The following is a 19852-nucleotide window of genomic DNA, read 5'->3' on the forward strand; positions in this document are numbered from 1 at the left end:
CTTCATAGCCATTAAATTTTATAAAATCTTCTACCGAGTAGAAATTGTACATTAACCGAAAAGATCTCCTTGCATTATCATATTCTAATAATATGATGACGCAATGTCTTCTAATTCACACTCTTCACACTGGTCTGTATCTGAAACATTTAGATTAGCTAATGTGCTATTGCAAAAACAGTGACCACAAAGAACCCTATTCATCATTTTCTGCTCCGTCGGAGCCAATCTAGAATTCTTAACCAGGCCGTTCTCACAGTCGTCGGCGCTATCCCATAAAAATAATTTCTTCAATCCTCCCTTGCAAGCTCTTCATACTCCTGCTTCCACTCTTGCCATAACACACTTGCCATCGCATTACCCGCGTCCTTGATTGGCCATCCCATATGCAACCGATATCCATCCCTATGTGCGTTCTTCGCCGCCGCGTCAGCAATTTCATTAAAGCGAATGCCAGAGTGACAGGCACGAAGTGAATCTCCACAATAATCGAACTACCATTCACCTTCTCTCTAAATTCGTCTAGAATATAATTACCATGTTTGTCATTGCCAACAGCCTGCAGCCCGCTCAAACTGTCCGTCAAAATCGCAATGTTCGATAATCCATTATCCTCAGCAAAGGCAACAACCTGTCTGAATGTCAAAATCTCCGCCGACATCGATGACCATTTCTTATCAACAAAGTATGATTTCGTCGTGTTCGAGTTGACATGATAAAAAGCAGCTCCTGTGACATTCGCATCAACTGACCCATCCGTAAAGAACAGCTCGAAAAAATGTGGAACGCTTCACGATTTTGCGTGTCATCCTTGCGCAGGGGCCATGCTAATCTTCTCTGTATCGTTCCAATTTTAGTATATGTTCTGCCGAAGCAAGAACAATGCTTAGTCTTGTGTCGTTCTGGAGCGAACTAGTTCCAATGAACGGTTCACTAAAAGGAACGATTGTAGCTAGTTCCATCTCTTTCGCTCTCATCGTTCCTTTTGTCTTATTTTTATTTTCAATTTAGGCTCCATCTTTCCGCGTATCGCAGTTTGATTTCTTGACTTTTGTTTGACTGCAGCTATTTGCCAATTCATTAAATCATTGATCGATATGCTGCTATGTAATAGAATCACTAGTTTCATCTCAGTCCCTTCACAAAACACCTGTATTTAGGAAGCAATTTAAATGGCAAGTTTCCACTGAAGGAGTATTTATAAGCTACGAATTAAAAACAAGCACGTGGATAATGAAAATTAACGGTAAACTCAGAGTGGCCAATGTGTGTATTAAAATGAAAATTAACTGTAAATTCAGTGTGGCCAATATGTTTGTAAAAATGTGAACATTTAGCGCTTTGATTGTAAATATGCAGCAATTGCATTTGCCATGCCCACAAAGCAATTCCTATGCGATCCATTCGTAGGTACATCCCTGCGATTTCCTGAATCGCAGTGTATCCAATAAACATGTACCAGTATCGATTATGCCTTCGGACTTAACTTATAATGTGGTCAATATATGAATATATATGGGATATTTTCGACGCGAGCACTGTTGTTGTAACAGTTTATTGTGATTTCATCCATTTTTATGTTATACGCTTTGGTGCTTCAGCTTGTGGCCAGATCGAGGAACTCTGCGACTAAGGTGGGGTGCGTCCAGAGTGACCTGGCGGTAAGTCGGGTTGGTTTAGCTGAGTAAGAGAAAAGATGACGCGTGTCGTGTGGCCCTTGGTTGCAAATTGGACATACGTCAGTTACGCTGCTATCAATCACTGATAAATAGGAATTGAGGCGGCTGCACTTGCCTGATCTTAACTGGGCTAAAACTACCCTAGTCTGTCGTGGAAGGTCTCTTTCCTCCGGTGCTATGGGCGGTGGACGGACTCCGAGAACAGGATTAACCTTGTAGCTTCTCACCGCTTCAGCTACAGTATCCTCATGAATCCTGTTCAAACCTGCTTGGTACGCTGCTTGATCTAGAGGTTCTCTTTTGTAGCGCTGGATCTCGCGCTCTAGATTATGTATACCAACCCTAACGTTCCTGGGTGGTGGTTGTGCATCCATGAGATGGTGGTTTGGATGATTACTGCGATAACAACCCAGGAGATACTGCTTTGACAACATGTAGTTGTGTCTTCGCACAGGGATGATCTTTGTCTCCACATAAAGGTGATCCAGGGGTGTGCTGCGGAGACACCCAGTCGCAGTTCTAAGGGCAGCGTTCTGACAGGTTTGAATGTTATTCCACTGCGTATCACTAGTTTGCGGTGTCCACACTGGCGCTGCATAGTTTACCACACGCGAGCACTGTCGTCCGGAATAACTGATACTCTGTAAAGCGCATAACGCACTTCCACTGTGCCATACCGTTTGAAGGTGTGTATACTCACGCAGTGATTGTTAGCGGGAGGACAAAACGAATTTGGTGTGTTTTAGGGAATGTTCTCTGTTGTGTCCACTAATTATTTCCTGTGAGTGTAACGTTTCTCTATAAAGGCCGGTACTAAGATCGTGTTTCACGAGTGATAATCAAAAAAAAAAAAAATCCCGGTTACTTTTTTAATATGTTGTTTTAAAGGGTGATAAATTATTCAATTGATACTGTGGACCATTTCCTTCAAGTTACGTTGAAGAACGAATTTAGTACTCACTTCAAAAAAAAAAAAAAAAAAATAAATAAATAATATTTTTAATAAATTGAAACGATTTTTATTTCATAAAAATATTTTGGAAGACATATTTTAACAAAATTCCAATTAAGATTGTAGGAAAAACTTTCTTTTGGCTATAGCAAGGAACTATGTTCGTTTTCACAGGGATAGGCAATTTTCAAAAATATCTACTAAATTCATGCAATTAACTTATGATTAATATTATTTTTGTATTTAAAGTTTAACTGCCAAAACACGAACAAAATAAGCCAATGAATTTCACATTTATTTGACTTGTTGTCCAGCAACGAAAACGTTAACAATATTACGATCATCACCAGTGTAAATGAATTTTTGTACCATTTCAAGCAATTTTACTTCGTCGGATTTTTTATTATAATCTTCGGGATTATAGAAACCAAAGTTGTGTAAAGGATAAATGCTGGTATCCACAATAAGGGCATCAAATTCTTTACCGATTTCAAAATTACCACATACATGATCCATAGCTAAGGCCTCAGCACCACCCAAAGTAGCTAAATAAATTGCTTGTTTATAATTAATGGGTGTATAGTTTTTACATTCTGCGCCAACGTTATTCATTTTTCCCGTTCCAATAATATTTTGCTTTTTAACAAATTCCAAGTGATGTGACACATCCAGTGTTCTTAGAATTGCATCTTGAATCGAAATAGAATTTCCACCAGAAACATCTGAAACAAATCGATTTATATGAGTAAATAGTTAAAGTTGTTATTAATTCTAACATGATTACCTGTTCCCAATCCTACTTTGATGTCATTTCTAACCAAACGTAATACATCACAAAATCCAGAACTAAGCATTGTATTCGAAGCTGGACAATGTGCAACAGAAGTACCACGTTCTCTCAATAAAACTATCTCATCATCTTCCAAATGAACACCATGTGCCATAACGGTCTGAATTAAAGACAATAAATACCAAAAGAAAGCTTAAACAAATTCACACCACATACCTTGTTGGTTAGTAGTCCGGCATTGTCATATGCTTTGGCATAAGAAGTAGAAAATAGTTGTTTAACAAAATCAATTTCTGCAACAGATTCGCTAATATGACTCTGAAAAATATAAAAAAAAACATTATTGAAATTACTCTCTAAGAAAATTGTTAGTAAATAAAGAAGCAGTCATTAGACAAATGAAATGCGTATTGATTGTGTATCACCACTAGTAGGACGCCCCTTTTTTATTATCTCTATATCTAGATACATATGTGATGAAAAATAGGCAGCTATTCTACCAACCTGAATATGCAAATTATTTTCTTTGGCAATGTCGCCCAAACCTTTCAGCAATTCCTTGGTGCAACTTAGAGCAAAACGTGGAGTAATAATTGGCTTAACCAATTCACTACCAAGGTTTTTCATATCATTTACAAATTCCTTTGTGGCGTTAATGGATTCTTCAGTCTTCTCACTGCAAAAGAAATCGTAATAAAACAATACACATAAATGAATTGTTTGGAGAAGTATCGTTATTCTTAATCTCAATTTTGTTTTGAAAAACGGCTTAAATGTAATATGGTGTAATAATAATAAATAAAAATGAAAATAATGACTTATGATATTTGAAAATAATTTATATACAGGAAGCATCAAAATAAGCCATACCAAGGGTTTGTTGTAATGAAGATTTTTGTTGTGTTGCGTTTAATTTTCGATTTTTAACTTTAAGTAGAGACTTAAATACTCTATAGTTAAACCAAATAATCGTAGACTGAAATAAAAAGTGTTTTGAAAGAAATTCGTATGTACAGTTTATTATGACGCTCACTGTATGTATGTGACTAGTGGTTAATTTGACATAGTAAAACCCGACATTTTTCTTGGTCCAATCTTCAATTTCAAATATGCTCTTTCGCTATTTTTTAAACTGTATTCCGCGCCCATAAGAATATGTCTCAAAATTTTACATTAAAAACCATTTTTGTTTTCACTGTTTGGAGGGATGAATATTTTGACGTAAAACAGAATATGGTGTGCAATTTTTATACCCTTCACCACTACTGTGGTACAGGGTATAATAAGTTTGTGCATTTGTATGTAACGCCAAGAAGGAAAAGTCTGAGACCCATCGTTTAGTATACCGATCGTCTTAGAATTAAATTCTGAGTCGATTTAGCTATGTCCGTCTGTCTGTCTGTCTGTCTGTCCGTCTGTCTGTCTGTCTGTTGATGTATTTTTGTGTGCAAAGTACAGCTCGCAGTTTTAGTCCGATTGTCCTAAAATTAGGTATGGAGTCCTGTTTCGGCTCAAAGACGATCCCTATTGATTTTGGAAAAAATCGGTTCAGATTTAGATATAGCTGCCATATATATTTTTCACCGATCTGGTCATAATTGGCGTGTATATCAACCGATCCTCCTCAAATTCCGTACATCCCAATATTTTATGAGTCTCGAAAAACTTGCAAAATATCATCCAAATCGGTTCAGATTTAGATATAGCTCCCATATATAGCTTTCGCCCGATTTACACTCATTTGCCCACAGAGGCCAATTTTTTGCTCCGATTTAGTTGAAATTTTGCATAGGGAGTAGAATTAGCATTGTAGCTAAGCGTGCCAAATTTGGTTGAAATCGGTTCAGATTTGGATGTATCTCCCATATATAGCTTTCGCCCGATTTACACTCATATGACCACAGAGGCCAATTTTTAACTCCGATTTAGTTGAAATTTTGCACAGGGAGTAGAATTAGCATTGTAGCTAAGCGTGCCAAATTTGGTTGAAATCGGTTCAGATTTAGATATATCTCCCATATATAGCTTTCACAGAGGCTAATTTTTTGCTCCGATTTAGTTGAAATTTTGCACAGGGAGTAGAATTAGCATTGTTGCTATGCGTGCCAAATTTGGTTGAAATCGGTTCAGATTTAGATATAGCTCCCATATATATTTTTTCTGATTTCGACAAAAATGGTCAAAATACCAACATTTTCCTTGTTAAATCGCCTCTGCTTAGTCGAAAAGTTGTAAAAATTACTCTAATTTTCCTAAACTTATAATACATATATATCGAGCGATAAATCATAAATAAACTTTTGCGAAATTTCCTTAAAATTGCTTCAGATTTATATGTTTCCCCTATTTTTTTACTAACATTGTGTTCCACCCTAGTGCATTAGCCGACTTCAATTTTAAGTCTATAGATTTTGTAGAAGTCTATCAAATTCTGTCCAGATCGAGTGATATTTAAATGTATGTATTTGGGACAAACCGTTATATAGCCCCAACACATTTGACAGATGTGATATGGTATCGAAAATTTAGATCTACAAAGTGGTGCAGGGTATAATATAGTCGGCCCCGCCCGACTTTAGACTTTCCTTACTTGTTTTTAAATACGCTAATTTTCCAAAGATATAGACCACGAAATTTTTTAAGGCTATGTTAAAACATTATTTCAATCATTATCAAAAACTAAACCTGAAATACCGATAACAATATCACATATAATGGTCTGCTTCTTAATGGCAAAATAAATCCAGTAAAAAATGTTAAAAATATGTTGCTATTTGGAAAAACTAATTAATTTGTGGTAAAATTGACACATTATCTTTGCGGTATGAACATAAAAATGAATTATTAAATTTATGTCGACGATGAATAATAAAATTGCCTTATCAAATTTGGTTAATGTCAAAATGTAGACTTACACATAAAAGTCTGGACTGTTGCAATTCGAGCAAACCTTGCCAACTAAGGCACGTTGGCCTTGCCGTAAAGCCTCCTTTGCAAGAATTACGGTGCTATCTTTGTTGTTAGTACCAAAATAGGATGCAAGTGTTGTGCCACTTTTAATTGTAGATTCCTGGAATTGAAGAAATTTATATTTATTTAATATAAAAAAATACTTAAAAAATTTTTGGCTGAACTCTATACACATGTGGACAGAAAAATAGGTGTAAGTATTTTTTTTACGAGGCCATGGTTTTTGTACTTTTTATTGAATATTTCGGATTAATTTATAAAGTAAACATATTTCGTATATTTGAAAATTAGTTTAGAATTCAGATAGGACTAAATAATAACTCGAAATTAAGTAAATTCAAATTTTATGTGGACAGTAAAATAGGCCTATATGAAAAACATGAAAATAATGTAAGAATTTGTACATGAAAGTTAGTATTTGCAATAAGCATCAAACCAGGTCGCTAATATCCTGTATATTCACCGGGATTTTTAAGGTCAGCTACAATTCTCTTAGGCATGGATGAAATTTACTTACGGCGAATCTCTACCTGTACATTATACCATTATTTTTGAATATTATCCCATAATTGTTTTTTGTAGCTGCAGGCAGCTTAGAGAGTTGTCTCTTGAGTTCGCCCCAAAGGTTTTTAATGGGATTGAGGTCGGTGGACTGACTTGGCCACTCAACAACGTTCGAACTATGATCACGAAACCATTCACTAACAACTTTGATGATTGTTTCGGGTTCATAATTCAAATGTTGTTGAGTGGCCAAGTCAGTCCACCGACCTCAATCCCATTAAAAACCTTTGGGGCTAATTCAAGAGACAACTCTCTAAGCTTCCCTGCAGCTACAAAAAACAATTATGGGAAAATATTCAAAAAGTATGGTATAATGATGCCACCACTGTGCATCACCTTTTTTAAAGATTTACAATCATAATAAATTATAAAGATAGACAGTATCAATAGATGTTTACAACATGAGCTGTCGATCTAGCCCTATTCCGAGATTCTTCCTATTCATACGTAATGTTAAAAGACATTTTCATTGATCTAAACATAGAATCGGAGAATCAAAAACCAAACCTGAAATACCGATAACAATATCACATACAAAGATCTGCTTAATGTCAAAATAAATCCAGTGAAAAATATTAAAAAAATGTTCACCACGTGTGGCTTCACAATGGATTGTGTAGTCTATGTGAATCTAAAATGCCTGTATAATTAACCTAACCAGCTTTGTCCCAAGTATTACTGCTGGATTATATTAAGTGTCGGCAGTAAAAGGCAATAAGCCATAGTGACTTACAAAAATTGAATTAATTAAATTAATGCTAAATTAATAAAATATTAATATGAAACGCATACAACCCTAATATCCCTAATGTCCAACTTTCCACTGACCGATGGAGAACAAAGTCGTATGCGAATAATCTATTTTCTATTTGCGGTTTTTGAAATTGACTTACCACAACTCTAGTATATACTTTCTTTGCAAATTCTTGATCGGCAAACTTCGCTTCCAAAGGAAAAGTATAAGTATTCAACCACTCAAGCAAGGGCATGTCCAAACCCAAACCAATTTGTGCAACTTGGGGAGCATGAATATGACAGTCTACAAAGCCTGGCATTAAAAATTGTTCCTTCTCCAGAACAATTATTCTAGCATCTTTAAGAAAATTTGCCCCATTTCCAGATTTCCATGATTGGTAATCATTACCAACTGCGACTATCTAAAAATATTGTGTATTTGGATAAATTAGAATTTCATAATTTTTGATTGAATAAATTGGAATTTCATTAATTAACAAACCTTTCCTTCGTTATTGACAGCCACGAATCCCTTTGTATACACAACGAATTCATCTAAAGCCTTTGTGTAGATCACTTGTCCCAAGAAAAGTTTAGCCATCTTGTTCAATAAATGAATTGCAATGAGTGAAAAGATTCCACAATGTGCTGCTTTAATGAGCGTTTGAAATGGGCCCCTATCTAAGCGATGATCGTGAAACCCCTCGGCAGCAGATAGAAACGGCATAAAGCTTCGTTTGTATCTTATCAGTTATTTGTTTATAACAAAGCTTTCACAACAACAATTAGGCAGAGATGCCATATGATTTTTTTGCGGCACTATGTTTACAAACGTATCGTAACGCATACCTTTAATTAAGACTTCACACCATCGTAATGGTATCACAAATCATTTGTGTTTCATGAGTTATCATGAGTTTGTTTATCATGAGTTAAGAACAAGGCAATTCTGCAAAAAATGTTCCAAACATTTTGAATATACAAATGTCGGAGTTGATGCATGATGCAGGACAAAGAAATGTGTAATTGGGAATGGAAGAATATGCTTTAAGAAATCATTCTGTAATGCCTGGGAAGAAATCACTGAGAACAAAGGAGTCGAAAGTTTCCAAACAAAATCATATTGTGGAAGAAGTGTCCGAAACAGGTGAAATGTGAATTCTATATCCTTGTAGATTTAAAGCACAATGCCATTTCCAGTACTGAATATCTTGTTTTAATTTGAGTGAAAATATAGCTACTATATGCTTCCACGTTTGAGGAACCGGTCCTGCACAAATATTGTTATTGCAAAAATGACTGACGTAAAATTGCAACTCCAATGTTATTGTTTGTTGACTCTAAAATTCTATCATGATTCAGAAAAATGTAAAGCCTTCATTCATATTGATTCAAAGTATTCAAAATATTCAAAAATGTCTATGGATTTAGTTTAAATATAAAGTAAAAAAATTATTATTTTTAATGATCATGCACTCTATCATCAAACCCAAGACCCTTTTAATTGATTGTATGACACAAGTCTTAAAAAAGTTCTTAAGACAATACTTTTTTCTACAGAGAGTGGAAGTGATAAAATGATTAGCATGCCCGCTTTGAACACAAAAAATCTTGGGTTCTATCCCAGTGTCGACTGAACACCCAATAAGTTGTTCAGCAGTTATTGTTGTTGTTGTTGTAACAGTTTATTGTGATATCATCCATTTCATGTTATACGCTTGGTACATCAGCTTGTTGGCAGATCAAGGAACTCTGCGACTTAGATGGGGTGTGTCCAGAGTGATCTGGTGGTAAGTCGGGTTGGTTTGGCTGGGCAAGAGAAAAGATGACGCGTGTCGTGTGGCCCTTGGTTGCAAATTGGACAAACGTCAGCTACGCTGCTATCAATCACCGATAAGTAGGAATTGAGGCGGCTGCACTTGCCTGATCTTGGTGGTCGGACTCCAAGAACAGGATTAACCTTGTAGCTTCTCACCGCTTCAGCTACAGTATCCTCATGAATCCTGTTCAAACCTGCCTGGTACGCTGCTTGATCTAGAGGCTCTCTTTTTATAGCGATGGATCTCGCGCTCTAGATTATGTATATCAACCCTTACGTTCCTGGGTGGTGGTTGTGTATCCATAAGATGGTGGTTTGGATGATTACTGCGATAACAACCCAGGAGATACTGCTTTGACAACATGTAGTTGTGTCTTCGCACAGGGATGATCTTTGTCTCCACATAAAGGTGATCCAGGGGTGTGCTGCGGATACACCCAGTCTCAGTTCTAAGAGCAGCGTTCTGGCAGGTTTGTATGTTATTCCACTGCGTATCACTGGTCTGCGGTGTCCACACTGGCGCTGCATAGTTTACCACTGACCGGCCAATTGCCTTATAAGTAGTTAGCAAGGTTTCTTTGTCCGCACCCCAAGTACTGCCGGCTAGTGACTTGAGGACCTTGTTTCTACCACGGAGCTTATTACAAATTGCAGTGGGATGGGCAGATGACCTAAAAAGGCTGTCGAATGTGACCCCAAGAATCTTGGGGTAATTTGTGGTCGGAATTATTACTCCATCGACTCTGATATTCAACTGCCTGCGCACTTCTGCCGTCCATGTAGTAAATAGTGTGGCTGAGGATTTGGTGGGGGATATCCTCAAGTTTCTCGCAGTGAAATAACTGGTAAGATTAGCTATGTAGACGTTCAACCGATCGCAAATGTCATCAACATTGGGCCCAGATGCCAAGATTGTACAGTCATCCGCATATGATACAATCTCGACGCCGTCAGGAGGGGATGGAATCGAGGACATGTAGAGGTTAAACAGTGCCGGAGATATCACCCCACCTTGGGGAACTCCCTGTTTAACTCTACGCGGTCTTGACTTTCTGTCCCTGAATTCCACGTACGACTGGCGTCCACACATATAATTCAGCACCCAACGCTTCGCTCCTGCCGGTAGGGACGTATTCTTGATGTCCTCAAATAATGTGGCATGGTTGACCGTATCGAATGCTTTCGATAGGTCAAGCGCCACGAGGACCGTCCTGTGACACGGCCTGGGCTGGTTAAGTCCCTTATTAATATGTGTCGAAATGGCATGTAAGGCTGTTGTCGTACTATGTACCTTACGGAATCCATGTTAATGGTGGGCAGCTGGAAAATTCTCCACAAGGCTGGGGAGGAGTAATGCCTCAAGTGTCTTGGCTACTGGCGAAAGAAGGGATATCGGTCTGTACGATTCACCTTTGCTCGAATCTTTGCCCGGTTTCAGTAGTGGAATCACCCTTCCCATTTTCCAGACATCGGGTATAATGTGTGATTCCAAAGACAAATTGAGGAGTCTGGTCAGGTACTCAACTCCCAGTATTCCCAGATGCTTCAGCATTAGCATTGAAATTCCGTCAGGGCCCAGCGCCTTAGATGGTTTCGCGCTGTTGATGACATTGGTAACTTCGGCTGCAGTAAATTGTGGTGTGTCATCGGCTCGGAGACCACGTACACGACGGGTGGCTCTCCTTTTCGCTCTATCACTCTCGGGATGCTCGACAAACTGTCGGTTGAAGTATTTGGCGCACCTCTTCGGATCAGTCACAGTCACGTCGCCAAATGTGACTGAAATCCAATCATCCCTTGTGGAGGGGTTCGAGAGGGTGTTCAGCAGTAACTTATCCCCTCTCAGTAATACTGGTAACATTTCGATGTTTCGGATATAAAAAGCTGATACCTTCTCTGCCATTTTTTTTTTAATTTGGTGACACTTCCTAGAATCCAAATCTCATCGGAGAAGCCTCCTGACTATTGAAAAATTGTACTACGCCAAGTTATTAAATTAAAGGGTTTTGAGCACACCTAATAAGGACCTTTCAAATGTATAAATATAAGATTTTATTAAATTTATTATCTTCAATTGGCTTAAAAGGGGACAATATGGTTAGAATTTTTCTAAATATTCAAAATATCACTTAATTCCATTAAAAATTTCGACATTTTTTTTTTGGTTTGATTAAAAAAAGGAAACATATTTTCGTTATCACATATATTTTTGCCTTTTAATTCAGAGTATTGGTAGAAAAAACCGAACATAGTACCCACCTTTATGGTTTAAGCCATTTTAACTTTGGACTGGGGTTTCACAGTCACGGTTTAAATAATATCGTATATATTTTTGTAAAATATTGTAATCATGAGGAAAATGGTATAACAAACCAAATATGAAGAAGAAATGGAAGTAGTTGTCGGTTAATAAAAAAAATCATAGTTTTTAGTCTAGTCTAAAATAGACATTGATTGATTTTTCCAGAATATAAAAAAAGTAGTGGGTTATTTGCAAAATTGAAAAAAAAACTATACTTTTGAAATCCAAATTGGACTATTGCATTTCCTCCCTTCTGCAGAAGAAGATTCCATTCGCCTACATTTCGTATTCCTATATTTTCCTCCAACAATTTGCGTTTTTACATTTTTGTTCAACTTTTTCTGCTTCATTTAGAATTGGATAAAACAAAACCAGATAATTATAAATCTTAATATTAAACATCCGTAAAAAAAAAATATTTCTCTTTGTCCTACAGGTGTTGTACAGTATAACTGTACGGTCTGTGGAAAACGCTTTCGAAGCCGGACACAGAAATACTATCACTTACAATGTAAACAACTAAACGAAGAGACGTTCGAATGTGACATTTGTAGAAAGGTATAAAGATAAACTTCTTTTGTCTGGTTTACGAATTCAGCAAATTTTGGAATTATCAAAATCTCATCATTTATTACAATTATTTTAGTTTGGCCTTTATCGACTGATAAAAATTTCGCATATTCGTAAACTGGATCATGGGAGAATACAGACAAAGATCTATATTATATGATTTGCTAAATACTTTCAGACTTTTACCCGCCAATCTCAATTAAAATATCACAAAGAATCACATGCTTCGCCTGTAAATGAATGCACCCAGTGCCATAAAATTTTCTCAAACCCATTGGCATTGAAGAAACACGAAAGCTTACATAAAGTTGAACCGAAAACTTGCCCCTACTGTGATAAGACCTTTTTAAAAAAGATTTCTTTAGAGCAACATATTGCTGCTCAACATTTACATCAGCTACAATATGAATGCACATATTGTAGTAAAAAATATGCTTCCAAATCAACATTGCAACTACATTTACAATCTCATGAAAGTAAGGTCCCCGATATCTTAAGGCTTTTGTAGAGGGTTTCAACTGATTCTTGTTTTTTCTTTTCTAGAGAAACAATTTAAATGTTCAATTTGTGGTAAGTTCTTCCAGCGTAATTCCATACTAAGATCACATGTGCAACGTCATAATCGCCAAACTTCCATTTATAAATGCCACATTTGTGATAAAACTTTTGGAGATACAGGGGCTCTGTCACGACATCGAAAAATTCACGAAGGTATATTTATTGTTTTTTTTATTTTAATATTATTATTAATAATCAATTTTCAGAAAACATTCTTCAATATTATTGTGTGTTATGTGATAAAAATATTTCACGTAAAGATAATATGACAAGACATATTAAAACCATACATCCTGAAGAGACATTCAATAATATTGTAAAAATCTTGAAGATTTCTACGCCAGAATTGATTGAAGAAAATGAATTAAGGAATAGTGTGGATAGCGAAATAAGACTGGATATAAATGATTCTCCCGAAAATATGATTCCTACGATTAATATTGTAGAAAATGCAGCCTCCACTAGTGTTGTTATCATTGAAAATAAACTGATACAAAAACCCATTGAATTTATCATCAACAAAGCAGAACAATGGTCCAGTGCTAAATCTTTAGATAATGACAATAGTTACAATACATTTGGCGAATTACAATTCCAGAACAAAGTACATGTAATTACATCTTTGCCGATGAGCAATAAAATCATTAACGATAATTTTGAGAAAACTTCGATTCCTGATCCAACGAAATGTGAATACCTTAAAGTGAATGAATTAGAACAAAACAAAGATGTTATGACACAGTCACAATTACAGCAAAATGATACACAGGTTGCCACCAACTTGCAAAGGAGAGAAAATCTTCCAGCTTGTCCTACAAGAAATATAGAAACTGATAATGTTGAATCAATTTACCATTATGTTTGTAACACACAATCAGTAATAAGATCTGTTGGTAACGTTAGTAAAAAGCTTGACCTTCAAATCCAGAGCCCTCAAGCCGCTTCGAAAGATACAGATAAAAATTACGAATATAAACACAAAAAATACAATCATCATTATAACGTGGAATTATATCGCAAAATACTAGGATGCGGTGATGATGACAATAACGACACATTTACAGAAGAGCCACGAGATTTAAATCCCTCAAATCAGGAACATGATACTAATACATCAGCGTCAACAAATATACCTACAATGCAACACTGGCGTAAAAGTTTTAAAAACATCTATGAAACATCATCATCTTTTTGATAAGAATAAAGTATATCCGTAAGGGATATATAACATGGAAAAGATAGTTTTTTGTTTGCTACTTTTTTCTTCATTTTTTAAGATTTTCGTTTGTGATGTTCCCCACAGGTCTGTTCTGGGCCAGTTGTGGCAATTAATTTTTCAACAAAGATAGTGAACTTCCCTCATATCACTTCTATGTTAACCCTCTAATGCCCAATCACGCTTTTAGGCGTGCTTCATTTAATAAGGAAGCTTTTACACCCAAAGAAATTTGTTATTAGGGACAGCAGAAAAGTCTGCTAAAACAGCAGAAAGTCTGCTGAAAAAGGGACAGCAGTCAGTGTTTGCTGAAATTGCAAACATTTCCTGCTATTTTTGAAGCTCGATTACACTAAAACATGTTTTATTTTGTCTAAAACAAATAAAAATGTCAACTTAGGAGCTATCCTAACATAATTAACACAATATTTTATGAATATCTATAGTATATGACCAAAAATCTGAATATTTATCGAATTGAGACATAACAGCAAACAAAATGTTTGCTGATCGTATTTAGGAGCTTGTAAGTATATTACAGTGCAAAAATATACCAAAAACTACTTTTGGTTCTTAAATAGGCTTTGGGGAAAATTTTATAACTTAAAAATTTTATAAATTGTTGTTCATTGCGCCCTGAAGTACAAAAATATAACAGCAGACATCGACTGCTGTTTTTAGCAGACTTTTTTCTATGAGAGTAGTAAAACACATTAAGACAATAAAAATGGGTAAAATAAAAAGAAAACTTATGGCGATTTCGATTAGGAAAAAAGGTGCAACATTCTCGAAATTGATTGCAAGATATCAAGGACACTGTCATAGATTTTGGATACTTTATACCTCACAATATTATAAATTAATAATAACTTTAGAATTACACTATCATTTGGCCGAAATGTCAATTAGGGAAAAAGTAGTGTAACACCAAGGCAACATATTTTGCGAATCGAAAACGCCCTTAGTTTAAACTGTTCAAGAGGCTTTGCAGCATATACTGAATATTACCGTATAAATTGTTCTTGTTTAGTTTTCTTGCTTTTGTGTCGTTAACATTGACTATTTAATCAGCTGGCCAAAAAAATTGGGGCATTAAGAGGGTTAAGATTTATGAAAATTTACCTAATTTTTGTGGGCAACTCTCAACGGCATGCAACATTAAGGTGGGAAATATGATCGGATTTTCCACCAAAGCTCAAAATTAAAAGTGCCAAATTTGACCCAATTTTTAAAATCTCAATTAAAATTTGAATACAAATTGTTACCCAATGCATTAATTGGGTAACATTTTGTCCCATGAAATGAATTGATTCAAAAAAGTAACCTAAAAATTAAGTATATTTTCGGCGCGGAAATCGGAAATAGTTCCCACCTTTATGTAAAATCAGGTAGAAATATTCCTAAACTCTCAGAAATATCATCAGCATTACTTAGAGCAGACGACACAATGCTAAACTGATATTAACCTGTGAAAGTTTGTATGCAAGGCGGGCATGCCCAGCATCGTACCCACCTAAAACAAATAAGGGAACGTAACAATACTATTTTCTATGTAAAAAACCCAAACACCTACAAAAGAAATCATACTACAAAAACGAAATGTTTTAAATATTGGCATACTGCCATGGCAATTCGCATGTCAGAAATTCTAAACAAATTACGTCGGTATGATCAAGTTCACGAACACCAAATTGTAGACGTACACATGAACACAATTTTTTCTCAATCTGCGTTAAAAAATGGTACGGAAACAAAATAGCAAACCCGTAGTCATAATTCATTTTCCAAAAATTTTAATTTTTGTTCACGTTCAAATATGAGCACATCAATGATGACGTACGTACACTGATGTACATAGTTTTTTTTTTACACAAAACACCAACTCTTTGCTATCTCTTTGAGACAGGACAAAAGATATTGCATTTTAAATAGGCAATGACAAAGTGCCCATTTTTCTGTATAAAAAAAAACAAACAAACTAAAAATGTTTGGGATTTTATACTTTTTTTTTGAATATTGCATTGGGCCATTTTTTATATGAACGGTTCCCAGTTTTCATAAAATGAAAAAATCCCCAATAATTAGGTTTTGGGGAATTTTTCATATTTATTTTTTTTTTAATTTTATTATCTTCTAAATTAAATAAAATTTTAATACACAAATCAAAATAGTAGCTGTACCACTACATGCGATCGGTCACATCCACCAACGGACATATTGCTCAAAATGATTTTTAGGCGGTATGACCCGCCTTAGGGCGGTCCATCTTATGCAATTACTAATTATTTACATAGGTTACGAACGACTTGTAAGTATAACTTTTTTAATAAAACGAATGATGCAAGAATTTCAGGGCAAACTGAATGTGATGAATTTAAAAAAGAATCGTGCGCCCGAATTCGTTTTTAAATTCATCACATTCAGGTGGTCTCAAATTCTTGCGTCATTTGTTTTATTATCTTCTTCTAAAAATTAAAATAGAAAAGGAATGGGATGATAGATGTGCTGCTGATGGGTACTTCAAACAAATTGCACGCACGTCGATTATCCCATCTCTTCCCAATTTTCATTTTAAAACATATCATTTATAGCTCACTATTTGTCAGGTTTTTCCTTTCACTTTTGTCTTAATGGCCAAAAAGAAAAAAATTAGCATATCTTTTTAGTTGTGAAAAATACACTTTTTTGAAATTTAACGATTGTACATTATTTTTGGGTAATTTTTACTATATTTGGGGAATATTTCTTTGGATTAAAAAATTTGGGGAATTTTTCATAAATTTGGAGAAATTTTCATTTTGCTTTTTTGGAGAATTTTTCATCTTTCTTGGGCTATAATACATTTGGGATATTTTTCATATTTTTGGGCATATTTCCGGAAACTTTTTAAAAATAGAAATCAGTTCTTTTCTACCCAATACCTTTTTGCGCAATTTAAAAATAAAAATCTTGTTGGTGGTGTTCTACCAAAATTTGAATTGAACCCATGACCATTAGAGCTTGCAAAGGCCGGTCTATTTCTAAGAGGTCTATTCTAAGAGCGCACAGAAATCGAATTTTTTTTATCAGATTTTTTATCAGTGTTTGATTACTAACAATTCATTTGAGATTAAGTTTGAAATTAAAATTTAATATCTGGAATGACGAGCAAATATTCTTCTCAAATTCAGGCGTAAAAGCAAAAAAAGTTTTCTATCGAATCTTTTGACGAATTTTTGGTTTTTGAGGCCAAGTTGAGCAATCGTTATGAATTAACAATTAGAAAATCATTTTATTTATATTTATTGTGAAAATAACCAAGCCTATATATATAAGCCAATAGAAGATGATTACAAAGTTTATTTTTTTATATTTTTTAAATTTATTCGTTTGATCGAACATTTCGTACCAATCTTAAACGAAAACCAAAAAGAGTTTTTTTTTTATATTCCAATCTTTTAATATGCTTTAAACCATTTTATTTGCTGCTATGCCTTAATCTAATTTTTTAGCAAATACAATATAGATAGCCCCTAGTTTAAATTGTTTTGTTTGTTCCAGTCAAAAATTAGCAAATCTATTTGCTAAAATAGCAACTGGTTGATTTTTTCTTTTTAAGCAGACCTTTTGCTATTTTAGCAGAATTATCTGCTTTGTCTTCTAACAAATTTCTTTGGGTGTACTATTTCTATGAATGTGTTAACAGGTAAACATTTACTAATTTCTTTAATTGTAATAAACGTATTATCAGGTTATTTTTGTATTCTGGTGTACGAACACACACATTCACATTGGCAATTACTTGCCCCAATATTCATTTGATTTTAGTTCTTAAAAAACCCAATGGCATCAACAGAGGAAGTCGCTTTACAAGAAATCTATTATTTAACTAATGATACGACAAAAAATTGGCGTAAATTATTACAATATGGCGAAACACTGGACGTGGAAATAAAACGAAAAATATTATGGATGTGGCCTACGGAAAAGTGTTTGTGGCAAATAAGCAAATTATTACGACAATTCAATGTAAACTGCTTACTTAGTATAGGATGTGGTAATGGGTTATTTGAATGGTTACTCAGAGAAAGTTTAAGTAAGTCGTGGCCAATAGTGATATTTCATATGGATTCGTATTATTCGTGTTCTTTCCTTTTTTAAGATATTGAAGTTTATGGCCTAGAAGTGGATCGTAATTGGTGGTGCAGTAATTATGCTATCAAGTCCTTCATAGAACTACAATACATCGACAATAAGTCTATAACAAATAATGATGAACTTCAAAATTTTTGTTTTAGAAATAATTGGAATTTTGCATTAATGTTTTGTTATTTTAATAATCGTCCAGCATTTTTAGAATATTTGAGTTCATATAAAGGAAATTGGATTATTATAATTGGTCCATTGGAAAAACGTGATGTATACACAGATCCTTTGCCTTTGGAACCAAACTTTCCAAATGAAAAACCAACACAATGGCTGTTAAAGGCTTCTTTAAAAATAGGCGAAAATGATGTTTTAGCTTTATATGAAAAAACTATAATAAACTAGAGAGAATAAAGATACATAAATGCACTATTGTTGTGAAGTGACTAACGGCCGTTCACATTTGAACCATCAACTAAAATAGCAACATATCTGCTGAAAAGGAGGAAGCAGTAGCTTCTTGTTAAAATAACTTTCATACATATTTGTTAATTATTTTTCATATTTTTTAGCTAATATTCAGAATAAATATTACATCCAAAAAAATATTGTTAGTAGACACAACAAAAAAATCTGCTGAAAATAAGAAACCAGTCACTGTTGCCAATCGAACCAAAAATAATCTACCAAAATTTGAAGAAAAGTTTAGGAAAACACTATGATACCAAATAAAAAAATCTCGTTCGGTCATAATTTTGTGGTTATTATGGAAAACTTTTTCTTCAAAAGAAGTGGTTTATTATTTTATTTTAATAATAGCGACAATTTGTTTGAGGGTAGAAATATCCCTTGAGAAAAAGAAAAATTTTGATATTGTGACCGAAAACAAAAATTAAAATTTTTAAAGTTATTTACAAAAAACTTATATATATTTATAGAAAATTTAGTCAACATTTTATTTCTATAGAAGATTTTGTTAAAATTTTATTTCCAACGAATATTTTGTCCAAATTTTATTTCTATAGAAAATATTGTCCAAATATTATTTCTATAGAAAATATTGTCAAAATTTTATTTCTATAGAAAATTTTATCAAAATTTTATTTCTATAGAAAATTTTGTCAAAATTTTATTTCTATAGAAAATTTAGTCAACATTTTATTTCTATAGAAAATTTTGTTAAATTTTTTTTCCAAGACATATTTTGTCAAAATTTTATTTCTATAGAAAAATTTTAAAATTTTATTTCCAACGAATATTTTGTCCAAATTTTATTTCTATAGAAAATATTGTCAAAATTTTATTTCTATAGAAAAATTTTAAAATTTTATTTCCAACGAATATTTTGTCCAAATTTTATTTCTATAGAAAATTTTGTCAAAAGTTTATTTCTATAGAAAAATTTGTCAAAATTTTATTTCTACAGAAAATTTTGTCAAAATTTTATTTCTATAGAAAATTTTGTCAAAATTTAAATAGCAAATTGTGTAAAAATTTTATTTCTATAAAAAATTTTGTCAAAATTTTATTTATATAGAAAAATGTGTCAAAATTTTATTTCTATAGAAATTT

At 34.0% G+C, this 19852-nt stretch overlaps 3 protein-coding genes and 1 non-coding gene across 4 annotated transcripts; 2 read left to right on the forward strand and 2 right to left on the reverse strand.

Moving 5' to 3' along the window:
- Positions 1 to 774: 774 nt before the first annotated feature.
- LOC142222839 (U6 spliceosomal RNA) lies at positions 775 to 881 on the reverse strand. Its single transcript, XR_012718436.1, has one exon. It is a non-coding gene; the product is annotated as a U6 spliceosomal RNA (small nuclear RNA).
- A 1794-nt stretch (positions 882 to 2675) lies between these two features.
- Positions 2676 to 8416, reverse strand: DhpD (guanine deaminase). Its single transcript, XM_075290627.1, has 7 exons — positions 8193 to 8416; positions 7849 to 8112; positions 6337 to 6491; positions 3926 to 4097; positions 3638 to 3739; positions 3416 to 3581; positions 2676 to 3353 (listed from the first exon to the last, which is right to left on the reverse strand). Exons 1-7 carry the CDS (start codon positions 8289 to 8291, stop codon positions 2926 to 2928), a joined length of 1386 nt encoding a protein of 461 aa, XP_075146742.1. The 5' UTR covers positions 8292 to 8416; the 3' UTR covers positions 2676 to 2925.
- A 159-nt stretch (positions 8417 to 8575) lies between these two features.
- On the forward strand, positions 8576 to 14176 carry LOC142221081 (uncharacterized). Its single transcript, XM_075290614.1, has 5 exons — positions 8576 to 8837; positions 12248 to 12369; positions 12560 to 12857; positions 12925 to 13092; positions 13146 to 14176. Exons 1-5 carry the CDS (start codon positions 8723 to 8725, stop codon positions 14132 to 14134), a joined length of 1692 nt encoding a protein of 563 aa, XP_075146729.1. The 5' UTR covers positions 8576 to 8722; the 3' UTR covers positions 14135 to 14176.
- Positions 14177 to 17948: 3772 nt separating this feature from the next.
- Positions 17949 to 18705, forward strand: LOC142221100 (uncharacterized). Its single transcript, XM_075290640.1, has 2 exons — positions 17949 to 18230; positions 18297 to 18705. The coding sequence occupies exons 1-2, from the start codon at positions 17978 to 17980 to the stop codon at positions 18683 to 18685; spliced, it is 642 nt and encodes a 213-aa protein (XP_075146755.1). The 5' UTR covers positions 17949 to 17977; the 3' UTR covers positions 18686 to 18705.
- The last annotated feature ends 1147 nt before the right edge of the window (positions 18706 to 19852 follow it).

This window comes from Haematobia irritans, chromosome 1 (genome assembly GCF_050003625.1).
Source record: "Haematobia irritans isolate KBUSLIRL chromosome 1, ASM5000362v1, whole genome shotgun sequence".
Taxonomy (NCBI): domain Eukaryota; kingdom Metazoa; phylum Arthropoda; class Insecta; order Diptera; family Muscidae; genus Haematobia; species Haematobia irritans.